Here is a 13,878-nt window from a genome sequence, read left to right on the forward strand (position 1 = left end):
TAACCAAACAAGACCTGTAGATGCTAGGTCCAGCAGACTAGAAAACACATCCTTTTCGTGGGAGATCTCCTCAACATTCCACAATGGGAATGCCACGAAAAAGCACTAGTGATTAGAGCCGGACTTGAGGTGTAATTAAAATCTTGATTAAAAGTACCAAGGAAAAACAATACTACAACGAAGGCTAGCAAATTTAGATTTTCTCTTTCGTTCACTGACGGACACAGCTCCTGATCTTCATAACTATTTGGTTATACTGCCTCCTACAGGAGTAGGACACTAGGCAAAAAAATAATCTGGCTACGCCTATGGGCAGTCCCAGGGGGTATACTCCCTCTCCCTGATATAGGTACTCAGTTTTTTTTTTTCTGTCTAATCAGGAGTAAGGACCTAGTTCCTTGCTGGGATCTCTGGTCCTAGCAAATTTCTTCTTTTTAGATATAAATTTTTCTCCTGGATTTTTCCTGTGAGATCTTCAATCAACTGCCGGACTGGGCCATGGGCTGGATAATCTAGATCCAGTGGTCACTCCAGTCTGGCCAGCGAGCATGTGCAGACCTCAGCTCTGTGCTAGGTCAGCCGCAACATAGTCCCACTGGACCGGGGCTGGCCTGCGAGCAAAACACCTCAAGAGATTGCATACGACCGAATCTCGACCCGAGTTACAGCATTCCTCCTGGCCGACAGCCCCCCATTTCAATAGAGATGGGTTCTGTCTGGAGCGGTGCCCACCCGTTTACTGGTATGGTGAGTAGCTGTCCCCCTCTCCCCTGGAGGATTTTGGGGTGGACATGGCTCCCTCCTTGGGACGGTTGGACCCCCAGGTTCCCCTCCTTCCCATCAGGCAGGCAACCCCCTTTTATCTGTCCCCCATCCTTGTACCCCTTCCCTCCACTTATGCTGGGGCTGTTTGGGTGGTCTGGTCCACCTCCAGTGCTATACTGACGATGGGGGCTGGGGGGGTGAGCCAGTGGTGACCGGACAATCGTCTGTGCGGGGGTGGGGGAAAGTTGTACCTGGTGGGGGGGTCCTACCAGGGCCCTCCATCCTGCCTGGGTTTGTCCTTGAGTTCTAGGGATCCCTCCTGGGAGCCGCGCGTGGCCTCCATTTTATTGTAGCCTGTGTGTTTCTCTGCACCACGGCCATGTTTGTAAAGTCCGGCGGCCATTTTGCGGTGGTTTGCCTTTGAAAATAGCAGCGGCCATGACAGTGGAGCCCTGTGGATGGCAATTTTAAAGGGGTGGCAGCCCCTCCTCATCCCCTGGTGCTGACTTCTGGATCCTTTCACTTCCTGAGTGCCGCACATGAATGCAGATTTTATTGGTGGCTGCAGGTGCCGGTTTCTGTTGGGTGGGGAGTCTAGTGAGGGTTCTCTCCCTCTCTGCTGAGGATCACTTGGTGCTTTGTGCCTGGCAACCAGGTGGTGCTGCCAGCGCGGTGGGGGTTGTCCCTTGTAGTGTTTTACACCTTTTTTGTGGAGTCCCCTGGTGACTCAGTCTTGAAGCACATCTCCCCACTTGATCCCCTCTCTGAGGCTGCGGGCCCCTTGATTCCCAACCATCCATCAATGCACAGACAGCGGTCCTGGAGTCCCTTTTGTCCTGGGTGGAGGTGGTTTTCGGGTGACGGGATAGCAAAAGGCGCCCATTGCCTTCCCCTGCCTCATCTGATCCTATATCTGATTCAGCCACTCCGGACATGGGTCACCCTGCTGGGTCTGCAACCACGTGCCCGGAATCCTCTGATAGGGAGGATGATTCCTCCACATCTGCAACCGCGCATGAAAAGGCGCTGGTGGACGCACTGATTGTATCTGTGCGTGAGAACTTGAAGATGGAGGACGGAGCTGCGGCGCAAGTTCCCTTTGGCACTCACAAGCCATCCAGAGCGGCAAAGGTGTTTCCTTCCCCCGCCTATTTTGACAAAATTGTCGCTAAAGAGTGGAGATGACCAAAACATCCCCTTGGGGTCCCTAAGCGATTTTCTAGGCTCTACTCCCTATGAGGAGTCCCTTTTTAAGAAGTGGACTGTTCCACCGGTGGTGGACCATCCGGTTTCCAGATTGAACAAGGCAACCATGATTCTGGTTGAAAAGCCTTTAAGTAACCAGCTGACAGGAAGGCAGAGGCTGTGGCCCGCAATATGCACACTCTGGCTGGTTCAGCACTGAGGCCAGTATTTACCATTGCCCTGGTGTTGCAAACTCTGACCGAGTGGGCTAAGCTTTTACGCCGTGACCTGGAGGGAGAACAGCTCCCCCTGCCTTTGCTGAGCTGGCGGACCAGCTGGTCCAGGAGCTGCAGTTTATCTGTAAAGCCGCTTTGGATGCAGCTCCCCTAGTGGCTTGGCAGTGTTTCTTCTGCATGTCTTTTGGCTCAAATGCTGGTCTGCGGACCAGACTTCTAAAAAGGCCTTGACTGATCAAACCCTTTTCAAGGAGATCGCCTGTTTGGAGCTACCCTTGAGGACATCATTAAAGGACTCACAGGGGGAAAAAATACCTTTCTTCCGCAGGCTACAAGGAGCAAGGAACTCGTCGTGGATGTGGGCCCTCCTTCTCGGCTCATAGGAAGTTTTTTTCATCCTTCAGGGTCGACTGACAAGGGCTCAAAGCCTCTCAGGGCCTCCTCTGGAGGATCCAAATGAACCTAGTGTGGCAAGCTGAGAGTGGGCTTCTCCAGACCAGAGGAAAAGGCCCTCACCCATACCAGACTTCCCTGGTGCAAAACAAGTGGGTCCACAAAGTAATTTGGTCCGGTTACAAGATCGAGTTTCGCTCTTGTCCCCCGGCAAGGTTCTTTGCTTCCAACTTTCGCTTGTCCCTGGACCGCTTACAGGGTCTGTGTGGGGCAGTACAAAACCTGTTGCTTCAAGGGGTCATTGAAAATGCTCTGAAATCAGAACTGGGACAGGGTTTTAACTCAAACTGGTTTACAGTTCCCAGGAAGGAAGTCAAGGTGCATCCAATCCTGGACCTCAAGGTACTGAACTGCTTTATGCGGGTACAGAAGTTCAGAATGGAGTCCATTCGCACTGTGGTGGCATCCCTGCATCAGGGGTATTTCTTTGCCTCTATCGACATCAAGGATGCTTACCTCCACATTCCGATATATGCCAGTCACCAGCGGTTTCTCCTCTTTGGTGTGGGAGAGGAGCATTATCAGTTTGTGGCGTTACCCTTTGGTCTCGCCGCTGCTCCTCAGCTTTTCACAAAAGTGTTAGCACCGGTGCTAGCTTTGTTACGCCAACGGGGGATCGCGGTATTGGGCTAATTGGACGACCTCCTTCTGCAAGCAGAGTCTCCTACTGCTCTGGTGGAGAACACCATACGAACTTTGCAGGAGTTTGGCTGGATTCTGAATTTTCAGAAGTCTGCTCTGGTTCCGTCCACAAAACTGGACTAGCTTGGTCTGACTCTGGACTCGGCCTTAGCCAGAGTGCTCCTTCCTCTGGACAAACTCCAGAAATTGCAGGCTGCAATTTGTCTCCTGCTGTCCAGCAGATGGTCATCCCTCCGTACTTGCATGCGGGTGCTGGGCCTGTTGGTGTTTACCTTCGAGGCAGTTCCATTTGCACAGTTCCATACAAGGTCCCTGCAAAGAGAGATTCTGGCCAAATGGGACAAGACTCTGCAGTCCCTGGACAATCAGATCCGGCTGAGTCGGGGAACGAAGGAGTCCGTGATATAGTGGCTTCGTTTTCTAGCTCTTCATCTCAAATCCTCCCTCCCCTTGTATTGGACAGTGGTTACCACGGATGTCAGCCTGTACAGCTGAGAAGGCATCCTCGACAAACATTCTACTCAGGGGGATCGAGACTCTGGAAGGGTCCAGACTACCGATCAATGTCTTGGAACTCTGATCAGACTGTTTTGACCATGGGACGGATTGTCTTCAGGGATGCCCAGTGCGCATTTAATCGGACAATGCCACCTCCGTGGTTTAGGTCAATCACCAGGGGGGCACAAAAGTGTCCAGCTCTGGAGGTACCCGGCGTTCCAGCCCTCGCTGCCGTACACATTTCCGGGGTGAAAAACTGGCAGGCATATTACCTCAGTTGGCAGGCGTTGGACCATGGGGAGTGGTCCCTTCATCTGTGGTGTCTCCGGTGGGGCATCCCCAAGGGGGATCTGTTGGGGTCTCAGCTCAACAGAAAGATGCAGAGGTCTGTGTCTCGGTCACGGGATCTTCTGGCGGACGCCACAGATGCGCTTGTGGCCCCGTGGGGGTCAGTATCATCTGATTAAGCCTTCCCTCCTCTCAAGCTTCTGTCAAGAATTCTACACAGGTTCGAGGCAGAAAGGATTCCAGTCATCTTAGTGGCTCTGAACTGGCTTTGCCGGGCTTGAAACGCCAATCCGGTGCGGCTGGTTGCAGACCTTCCTTGAAAGCTTCCTCTCAAGGAGGATCTGCTGTCCCAAGGACTGATCTTCCTTCCTGCTTTACAGGCGCTGGCTTTGACGACTTGGATGTTGAACACCAGGTGCTGAAGAATAGAGGTTTATCTGAGTCGGTGATCCCTACACTGTTAAAAGCTAGGAAATCGAGTTCAAATTTGGTTCCTCCTATGCAGTCGCTGTTGCCACCTTGGGAACTCAATTTGGGACTTTTGATCATCCAGAAGCCTCCCTTTGAGAACCTTCGGGAGATTCCCTTGCTTACACTGTCTCAGAAGGTGGCTTTTTTGGTGGCTATTACCAGACATGGGAGTAAGTCACACATGTGCAAGTCACAAGCAAGTCTCAAGTCTTAACCTTCAAGTCTCAAGCATGTCCCAAGTTACTGTGGCGAAAAGCAAGCAAGTCGAGTCCCTGCTAGAAGTCAAGTCATTTATTTTGGTCAAGTCCCAAATCAAGTCAAAATACTGATCTACCCCAATTTTCACCTTTAATTTAGTTAAAAGTCAGTGGTCAGGAAAGGTTTTGTTTTATTTTCAACATTAACAAAACTGCTTTGTGCTTTTTTTCTTGGCATATTAAAGAAACACTTTGAATGACCAATGAGGTCAAAATCCTTCGTCTGGTCATGTTTCAACACCACAGTCACTAAAAACATGTTAAGTATTTCCATGGTTAAACAGCCAGTATCCCAAAAATCAGAACACACTGAGGTGTTTTAAGCGACTGTGGTGTCAGAAACATAACAGGCACATTAATTTCGCTTTAACACATCTTGAGAAAATGCAAATATTTAATAACTTAAAAAAAAAAGTAAAGTCATTACGAGTCATATGTCTCAAGTTAAAGTCAATTCTCAAGTCATGAATACCAAGTCAAAGTCGAGTCTTTTATTAAATTTTAGTCAAGGTAGTCTCAAGTCCTCAAACTGGTGACTCAAGTCTGACTTAAGTCAAGTCATGTGACTCGAGTCCCCCACCTCTGGCTATTACCTCTGCGTTCAGGGCGTTGGAAATGGCGGTGTTATCCTGTTGTTCACCTTACCTGGGTGACTCACAGAGAGAAGGTAGTTCTTTGCCCCTGTCAGTCGTTCCTCACAAAAGGTTGTCTCTGATTTTCATTTGAATGAAGACATTGTGTTGTCTTCTCTGTGTCCCAGGCCTAAACATTCGAAGGAAATTGCCTTGCATGCCTTGGATGTGGTCCGGGCAATTAGGGTGTACCTGGCAGCTACAAAGTCTTTCAGGAAGTCAGACTCGCTATTTGTGCTCATGGGTGGACCTCAGAAAGGGTTGTCCGCTTCCTCTGTGACCATTTCCAGATGGATCAGACAGATAGTGATTCAGACCTATTCCATCAAGGGTCATGTTCCTCCCTTCCCTGTTAAGGCTCATTCGACTCGGGCGCTTAGTGCCTCCTGGGCCTACCGTCATCAGGCGTCAGTGACGCAGGTTTGCAAGGTGGCCACATGGTCGTCTGTGCACACTTATACACAAAGTTTTATAAAGTGGATGTGTTGACATCTGCAGATGACGCTAGGACACTTTTGGTGCCCCCTTGATGATTGACATATGCCACGGCCATGGTACTGTCCGATGGAATCCTTACCAGGCGCCCCTGCAGACGAACCGTCCATTGGGTCAGGCAGAGCCTGATCGCCGGAATTTCCAGGATATTGATCGGCAGGCGGGACTCCATCAGAGTCCAAACCCCCAGAGCACAATCCGTGCTGGCATCCATGGTGACCACCATCCAGTACAGGTGGAGAAAGGAATTTCCCTGACGAAGCGCCGGAAAGCGGAGCCACCAGATCAGGGATCCCCCTCATACCCACGAATCAACAGGATCAGATTTTCTAGAGACTGTGGGTTCTTGTTCCCATTTGGCAAGAATCTCCTTTTGCAGAGAGGGAGCAATGTGAGGGAAGGAAGGGCACTCGGTGGTCGGACCAACCCAAGGAGGGGCCCATGTAGGGGACACTACTCACCACACCTTGGGACGGGCGGGCACCGCTCCAGGCAGGAATGGGGGTGCTGCGGGGCAGAGGCACACTGCAACTCAGGTCGTGACCAGGGCTATGCGTCCTCGCGAGGCGTTTAACTCGCCGGCCAGCCCCAGTCCAGTGGGGCTATGTCGCAGTGGAGCTAGGGTCGAGTCGCGCTTGCTGGCCAGACTGGGAAGAACCGTAAGAGATCCAGTCCATAGCCCAGTCTGTAGTTCACACAGGAACAGAAAATAATAAAAGAATAAAAAAAATTTCAGTTTAAAAAAGTGAAAAATTGTTAGGACCAGAGATCCCAGCAAGGAACTAGGTCCTTACTCCTGATTAGGCAGAAAAAAACTGAAGACCTATAGCAGGAAGTGGGAGTATACCCTCTGGAACTGGCGTAGTCTAAACTTTTTTCCGCCTAGTGTCCTACTCCTGTAGGGGGCAGCATAAACCCAAGGGTCAAGAAGATCTGGAGCTGTGTCCGTCAATGAACGAAAGAGAAAATCCTTTTTTTTTTTTTATTGGTCTTATGTAATCCAAGTTTCTGAGATACTGAATTTTGGGTTTTCACTCACTGTAAGCCATAATCAAAATTAAAAGAAAGAAATGCTTGAAATATGTCACTACAGTATATATGACTTTCAATTTTTGAATTGAATTACTGAAATAAATTAACTTTTTGATGATAAATGGATTTTTGTAAAATCTTACCGTAAAATCCTTTTCTCTTAGCTCATTGACAGACGTAGTCCTCGGTGATACACCACCTTCGGGTTATGTTGCCTCCACAGGAGCAGGACTAGACAGGAAATTAAAAAGCTCTGGCCACACCCCAGGGGCAGTCCCAGAGGGTATATCCTCTCTCTCTCTGCCTCAGCAAATCAGTTATGTGAAAAAGCAGTCTTTAGAGATTTTAACCCAACTCAAAAAAACAGAGGGGCGGGGACTACGTCTGTCAATGAGCTAAGAGAAAAGGATTTTACGGTAAGATTTTACAAAAATCCATTTTTCTCTAGCGCTCATTGACAGACGTAGTCCTCGGTGATACACCACCTTCGGGACGTCCCAGAGCAGTATCACAACTGAGGGGTGGGAAAATGGAAATCAAATCCCAATCTAGAAGGCCCAACCGGTGCCAACTAGAAGTTTACAATACTCATCCTTAATGATGAGACTCAAAAAAGAGAAAAAAAATTTTTTTTTTTTTTTTTCAAACAGAAAAAAACCCTCGAGGTAGACCACCGGTCTCCTCAAATTGCGGCCTGCAAAACCTTGCGGCCAAATGAGGCATCCGCCGATGCCGTCACATCAATTTTATAGAACTTTGTAAAGGTATGTACCGACGACCAGGTGGCCGCCTTACATACCTGGACCGCTGACGCCTGATGGCGAAAGGCCCAGGAAGTACTGAGCGCTCGAGTGGAGTGCGCCCTAACAGGGAACGGAGGACTCTGACCCTTAATAGAATAAGCCTGTACCACCGTTTGTCTAATCCATTTGGCAATGGTCGCGGCAGATGCAGGCAAACCCTTTCTGGGGCCATCCGTGATCACAAAAAGTGAATCCGTCTTACGGAATGATTCCGTAGCTTTCAGGTATACCCTGATTGCCCGAACCACATCTAAGGAATGCAACGCATGTTCCCGATGATGCTTGGGCTGAGGACACAAGGAAGGTAGTACAATATCTTCATTCAGATGAAAATCTGAAACCACCTTGGGAAGAAAAGATGGCTTAGGATGAAGTACTACCTTATCCCTATGAATCACTAGGTATGGTGACTGGCATGATAATGCAGCCAGTTCTGACACCCTGCGAGCAGAAGTAATAGCCCCCAAGAAGGCCACCTTCTGGGATAAAGTAAGCAAGGGAATCTCCCTGATGTTTTCAAAGGGAGGTTTCTGTAGAACCGACAAAACCAAATTAAGATCCCAGGGCGGTAAGGGCGCGCGGACTGGAGGAGCCAGGTGCCGCACCCCCTGGATGAAATTCCGCACCAAGGATTTGGTAGCTAAAGGCTTCTGAAAGAAGATTGCTAATGCTGAAACTTGACCCTTGATGGTGCTCAAGGCTAGCTTCTGCTCAACCCCTTGTTGCAAAAAGGCCAATATTCGAGTCACCGAATAGGTACGTGGAGGAAATCCTAAAGATTCGCACCACGCAATATAAGTCTTCCATGTGTGATAATAGACTTTGCTGGAAGTCGCTTTCCTTGCTTTAATAAGGGTAGGAATGACTGAAGCTGACAAACCTCTGTCCTTCAGTACTTGGGTCTCAATGGCCAGGCCATTAAACCCAGCGACTGTAAAGCATGATGGTAAATTGGTCCTTGAGACCACAGACACTCCCTGAGACGAAGTTCCCACGGAACGTCTACGACTAACATGTCCAAGTCGGCCAGGCCGGCTTGAGGAGGCCAGCCTAGAATTTCTAGGACCACTGGCGCTGATTGGATCTGAACCAGGCGTCCCTAGAGGTATCTGGCCCCGACCATCCGAGAAAGTCTGGTCGTTTTCTGTTCCCACACATTTATCAGATACCTGATAGTTATCAGGAAAGGTGATCTTTTCTGGTTGAACCTCAGGGACCGAAGTCACCCGACTAGAGGCTACTTGGCCTATCTGGTCAACCAGATCCGATTCCTGTGAGGTATCGGGACTAATCTTAGGAAAAGGTAAAGGAAAAGATCTATTCAGGGAACGGTAATTACCGCTTCCTGTAGTACTTAAATGTTGGAAGGGAAGAATCGCACCGGTAGTAGTGGTTGATGCTCGATCTAATGTCCTGAATACCGGTGAAAACGTCCCCCCACCCTGAAACCGGGTGGGGGCGCACCTTCAGGCTGTGTACTCCTTTGCTTCGGGTTTGGCTGGGTTGGTCCTTTGCTTGTCCGACCAGCCCTTCTTGAACCCTCCTGGAGGAGTCTTGCCTTTCCCGCTAGTACCAGCCGGGCGCCCTTTATGGGCGGTAAAGAAAGGTCCTCGCTTGTTGCGAGGTCCCTTAGCTTTAGCAGCCTGTGGCAAAAAAGTGCTCTTGCCCCCAGTGGCATCCTTAATGATTTCATCTAGGTTGGCCCCAAATAGACGATTCCCCTGAAAGGGGAGATTTGTCAAGGTCTTCTTGGAACCTAGGTCAGCTGACCAGCATTTTAACCACAGCACACGTCTGAGGATCACCGCTGTCTTGGATGCATGCCCTAATAAGGGAGTAGTGTCCAAGGTTGCGTCACAGATAAACTGTAGCCCTTGTATAATCTGTTCCATCAAATCAGATGTCTCCTGGGGAATATCTTTTCCCCTAAGATCTTGGCGTACCATTTTCGCCCATTCCGTAAGTGTCTGGGAAACTAGACCAATAACAATTACTGGTCTAAAAGCTGACCCTATCAGAGAGAAGATGGTGCGGGACTCTGCTTCCATCTTTCGATCCACCGGATCCTTAAAGGACGAAGTGTCCTCCACTGGAATAACCGTGGCTTTATTCAGCCTGGAAATAGGCAGATCCACGACTGGTGGTACCGTCCATTTCTTAATGATGGATTCCTCAAACGGATAGCGTCTAGCAATACGCTTGGAAATAGTAAAGGTACGTTTAGAATGCTCCCATTCTCCTTTAATCTGATTACCGAAACATTTAGGTACAGGAAAAGCCTTCATCGTCTTGATGGGCTTATTAGTACCAAAAGGAATCTCGGTTTCAGTTGCCTCTGCCGGTAAAGCCTCAAGTTTTAAGGTTTCCTGCACTGCCACAACTAGTGCGTCCACCAATGCTTCTTCCTGAATAATAGCAGGAGAAGAAGCGTCCTCCTCACTGTCTGAGGGGGCTTTACCTGGGATAACAGCCCTTGCAGAGGAACCTGCAACTGCCGTGACCACCTCTGAATCTGAGTCAGAGGTGTCAGATGGTATAGGGGTAGGCGGGGGTCGCTTCCTTGACCCCCGTCCCTGACAGGCCGCCTCCACCCGAGCCACCATAGACTCCAAAATTGCTGTAAATGACTCTATACTCTGTGCACCGGCGGGTCCCGTGGCCCCCTCGAGGGAAACAGGTGGGGGAATATGTGTGGCAGGGTCCATGATAACTCCAGTTACTTCCTGGATAATATAATTCAAAAATAAAACTTTTTTTTTTTTTTTTTTTTCGACCCCCAGCGCCACAAAAGCCCCTTAGTGTTACCTGCTAGGGATCCCTATCGATCGAGAGAGAGAGAGATAGACCCCCAGGCTCAGAGTTTAACTGCAACAGGTTACAGCGCGGTCTTAACAAACAGGAAGTCTTTTGGCTGGCTGCCCAGGAAGAAAGGAGGCGGCACCTCCCCCAAGCTCCACGAGGTGTTTGGATCACCTCAAACATGGCCGCCCCCATGCTGGAGACACGAGGCTACGCCAAAATGGCGGCTCGTGCGATCCAGCAAAAAAAATGGCGGCGGCCCGTACTGAATAGCGGTGTGCTGCAGGGCACACAACACTCTCACTGCATGGGGATATGGCGTGGTTGGCGGTACCGGCCCTGGCGGACCGCATGGCCGTTCGGGAGGCCTGCTAATAGCTGGAGATCTGATTAGGAAGGCAGTCTACATGTCCGTGGCTTCAGACTGGTAGGTAGCTTATTCTTAACCCATAAGATTCCCAGAATGCCACAGATTACATCTTTAAAACATGTATACAATTAGATTGTTAGCTCCCAAACCAAGCCTCCTGGCTTTTTGCACACATAAAATAACACTCAAAGTAGGAGGATCTGTGTCATGTTGTAGGATAGAAAGGGACTCTATCTTACCATACAGAGAGGGGCCCGCGTTCACCACAAAACCCGTCAGGGGGAAAGGGGGAACATACTACTCACCATACCGGAACCAGGCGGGCACCAACTCCTGACAGTACCCCTCTCCACCGGGGCGGGAGGGCTGTCGACCGATACGGACGCCGTGACTCATGGTCTTTGGCGTTTCGGTGAGACGTTTAACTCGCGTGGACAGTCCTTTAATGGGACTTTGTCGCGGCCGACCCGGCGCGGAGCTATGGCCTGCACGCGCTCGTAGGCTGAACTGGGGTGACCACCGGATCTCAACATCCAGCCCGTCGCCCAGTTCAGCTTTCTTGCTTGAAGATCTCACAGGAACACTGGAGAAAAAAGCTGTCTAAAAAAATCCTTTAAGAAAAAATTCTTGCCAGGACCTAAGATCCCAGCAAGGTGTCTAGGTCCTTACTCCTAACTAGACAGAAAATAACTGATTTGCTGAGGCAGAGAGAGAGAGGATATACCCTCTGGGACTGCCCCTGGGGTGTGGCCAGAGCTTTTTAATTTCCTGTCTAGTCCTGCTCCTGTGGAGGCAACATAACCCGAAGGTGGTGTATCACCGAGGACTACGTCTGTCAATGAGCGCTAGAGAAATTCAAATTTTTGGAGATGCATCTGTAAATCCACTTTGGGTGCACCAAATGTTTTTCTAAAACCAGTTATCACCTTATAAAGGAGCAGTGACATCAGAGAGCAGAGCTGTGGGAGGGACCTAATAGATCACCCATAACCAGACTTCAACGGAGAAAACTACAAGAGGGGCCATTACAAAGACCAGTCACCCTGCACAGGTAGAATGAGGTCCAGCAGTGACTGACTTTAATACAGGAAACTTCTGCACAATGGCACAAGTTTTACACTGAATTACTGCACAGATTTGGAAAAAAAAACAAACACAAAAAACACACCAAAAATTGAGTAAAAATACACGTTTTGTATTTAGACAATATTTGCTCATCTCAGGGTTCAGCTTTTAAACTCATTTTACCTAAATCTATATTAATTTTCTGGCATGGTCTTTAGCTTACACAACAAATCTACATAGAAACATTGGACTGTTGGCAGACCTTTAGTCATATACAATAATAGGCCAAAAACTGAAGTTGATTATTACCTTTCTACTAAACATTGCACCTAAGAAAATGTTGATAGGTTTTCCTATGGCATACTTTTTTTCTAGACTGTGGTGTTTGAAAAAATATATATATATATATATATATATATATATATATATATATATATATTTTTTTTTTTTATCATCTTACATTTCTGATTGGTTTATTACACATCATTGTTCACAGCGATTTTATTTTTAAAAAACTACAAAGAAGCAGTTTATGTAGCGAGGCAGTTTACAGTGAGGTACAACGCGGCATTAGAGGACCAGGAATGAGCTGCATTCAGTTAAATGTCTGAAAGAGAATAGCTTGTAATCTGTGAACATTTTTAAACTAAGGATATATTACCAGAGTTTTTTTTAGGTCTGTTCTCAAGCTTGAACAGATTTATGTTTATCCTTAATACATCCTGACTATTCAATAGATTCACTGGCTGTGCTCTATACCAACCAAGGCAAGGCAGTGGGAAGACAGCCTAACATGTCAACCCCAAGTCCAAATGAGAATTAACCAGTTTGCGGTCAACAAGTCACATGGAAGTAACACAGGTGATGATACAGAGCTTATTGCATGCTTTCAGTGTGCATGGGCCAGGGTCCAGATGCCACATCTACCCCTGGATTTGTTCCTGCACCTTGTGGAGCAAGTGCCTGGGCCTGCTGGCTCTGCCACAGTTGATGAAGTTCTTTGAACTGTTCCACCATTTTGTCCTTTAGATCTGGATGTGATATCTGGAGTTTTATACTATCTGCAGACCAGGACAGCTCCCCTGAGAAGATTTCAGAAAGTAAGCGGGCAGCCACAGGAATAACCTAGAATTACAAAATAAAAATATTGGAACAAACTGCAGATTTAGGGCGCACAAATTTTTATTCTCTTTTGCGTCTTCACATAAAAGTCCAGTCTACATGGGCTTTTTAGATCAGTTTGTGCTCGGTTGTTATTGCTCCGTGTAAGATAATATGAAAGGTAAAATTTGTTTCAGTGTGTACCTGTAAATATACCATTAGGAGTGTTTTCTTATATCAGTTTGATACATTTCTAAATAGATCTGTTGATTTTGCCAGAAATCTTGTGAGCGGATAATGCCTCGTACACACACGATTATCGGCTGACCGATCGGCCGACTTTTGTCCAGTGTTGTTGTGTTGGTTGAAATGTGCTCTAGACTGCACAAAAATTTTTTTCGGCCAACAAAAATCTACTTCAGAAGTGATGTCATGTGATGGTTTACTTTCCGTGTGTTTTTTCTTCTCTGAGCATGTCCAGTCTTGCTCATCGGCATGCTCATCAGATTTTTGTCTGCCGAAATCTGTACTGACTGATGGAAAATTGGCCGTTGTGGTGACGGCCAACAAAAATTTTAATAGCCTGCACACCGACTTTTCGGCCGAAAAAAATCTGGAGTCGGTTGTCGGAAGCATCATACGAACAAGCCGAAAATCGGCTGATCGGATGTTGGCCGAAGATTCACGGCCAACTATCGACGCGTGTGTACGGGGCATTGCAGTCCGCATAGGCAGAAAGCAAAGGACTTTATCAATTACATTGTTCTCAGCTATCTCTGAAGACCA

At 48.2% G+C, this 13,878-nt stretch overlaps 1 protein-coding gene across 2 annotated transcripts in view; it reads right to left on the minus strand.

Annotated features, from left to right (window-relative positions):
* Positions 1-12,626: 12,626 nt before the first annotated feature.
* The window catches only part of IRF5 (interferon regulatory factor 5), an 82,043-nt gene continuing 80,791 nt past the window's right edge, over positions 12,627-13,878 (minus strand). For both annotated transcript variants that reach the window (XM_082254328.1, XM_082254327.1), the window contains exon 9: positions 12,627-13,116. In XM_082254328.1, coding sequence (XP_082110454.1) covers positions 12,868-13,116 — 249 coding nt within the window. In that variant the 3' untranslated portion in view covers positions 12,627-12,867. The remainder of the gene's footprint in view (positions 13,117-13,878) is intronic.

The sequence above is a fragment of the Pelophylax lessonae genome (genome assembly GCF_965119305.1).
Source record: "Pelophylax lessonae genome assembly, chromosome: 4".
In the NCBI taxonomy this organism is placed as follows: Eukaryota; Metazoa; Chordata; class Amphibia; order Anura; family Ranidae; genus Pelophylax; species Pelophylax lessonae.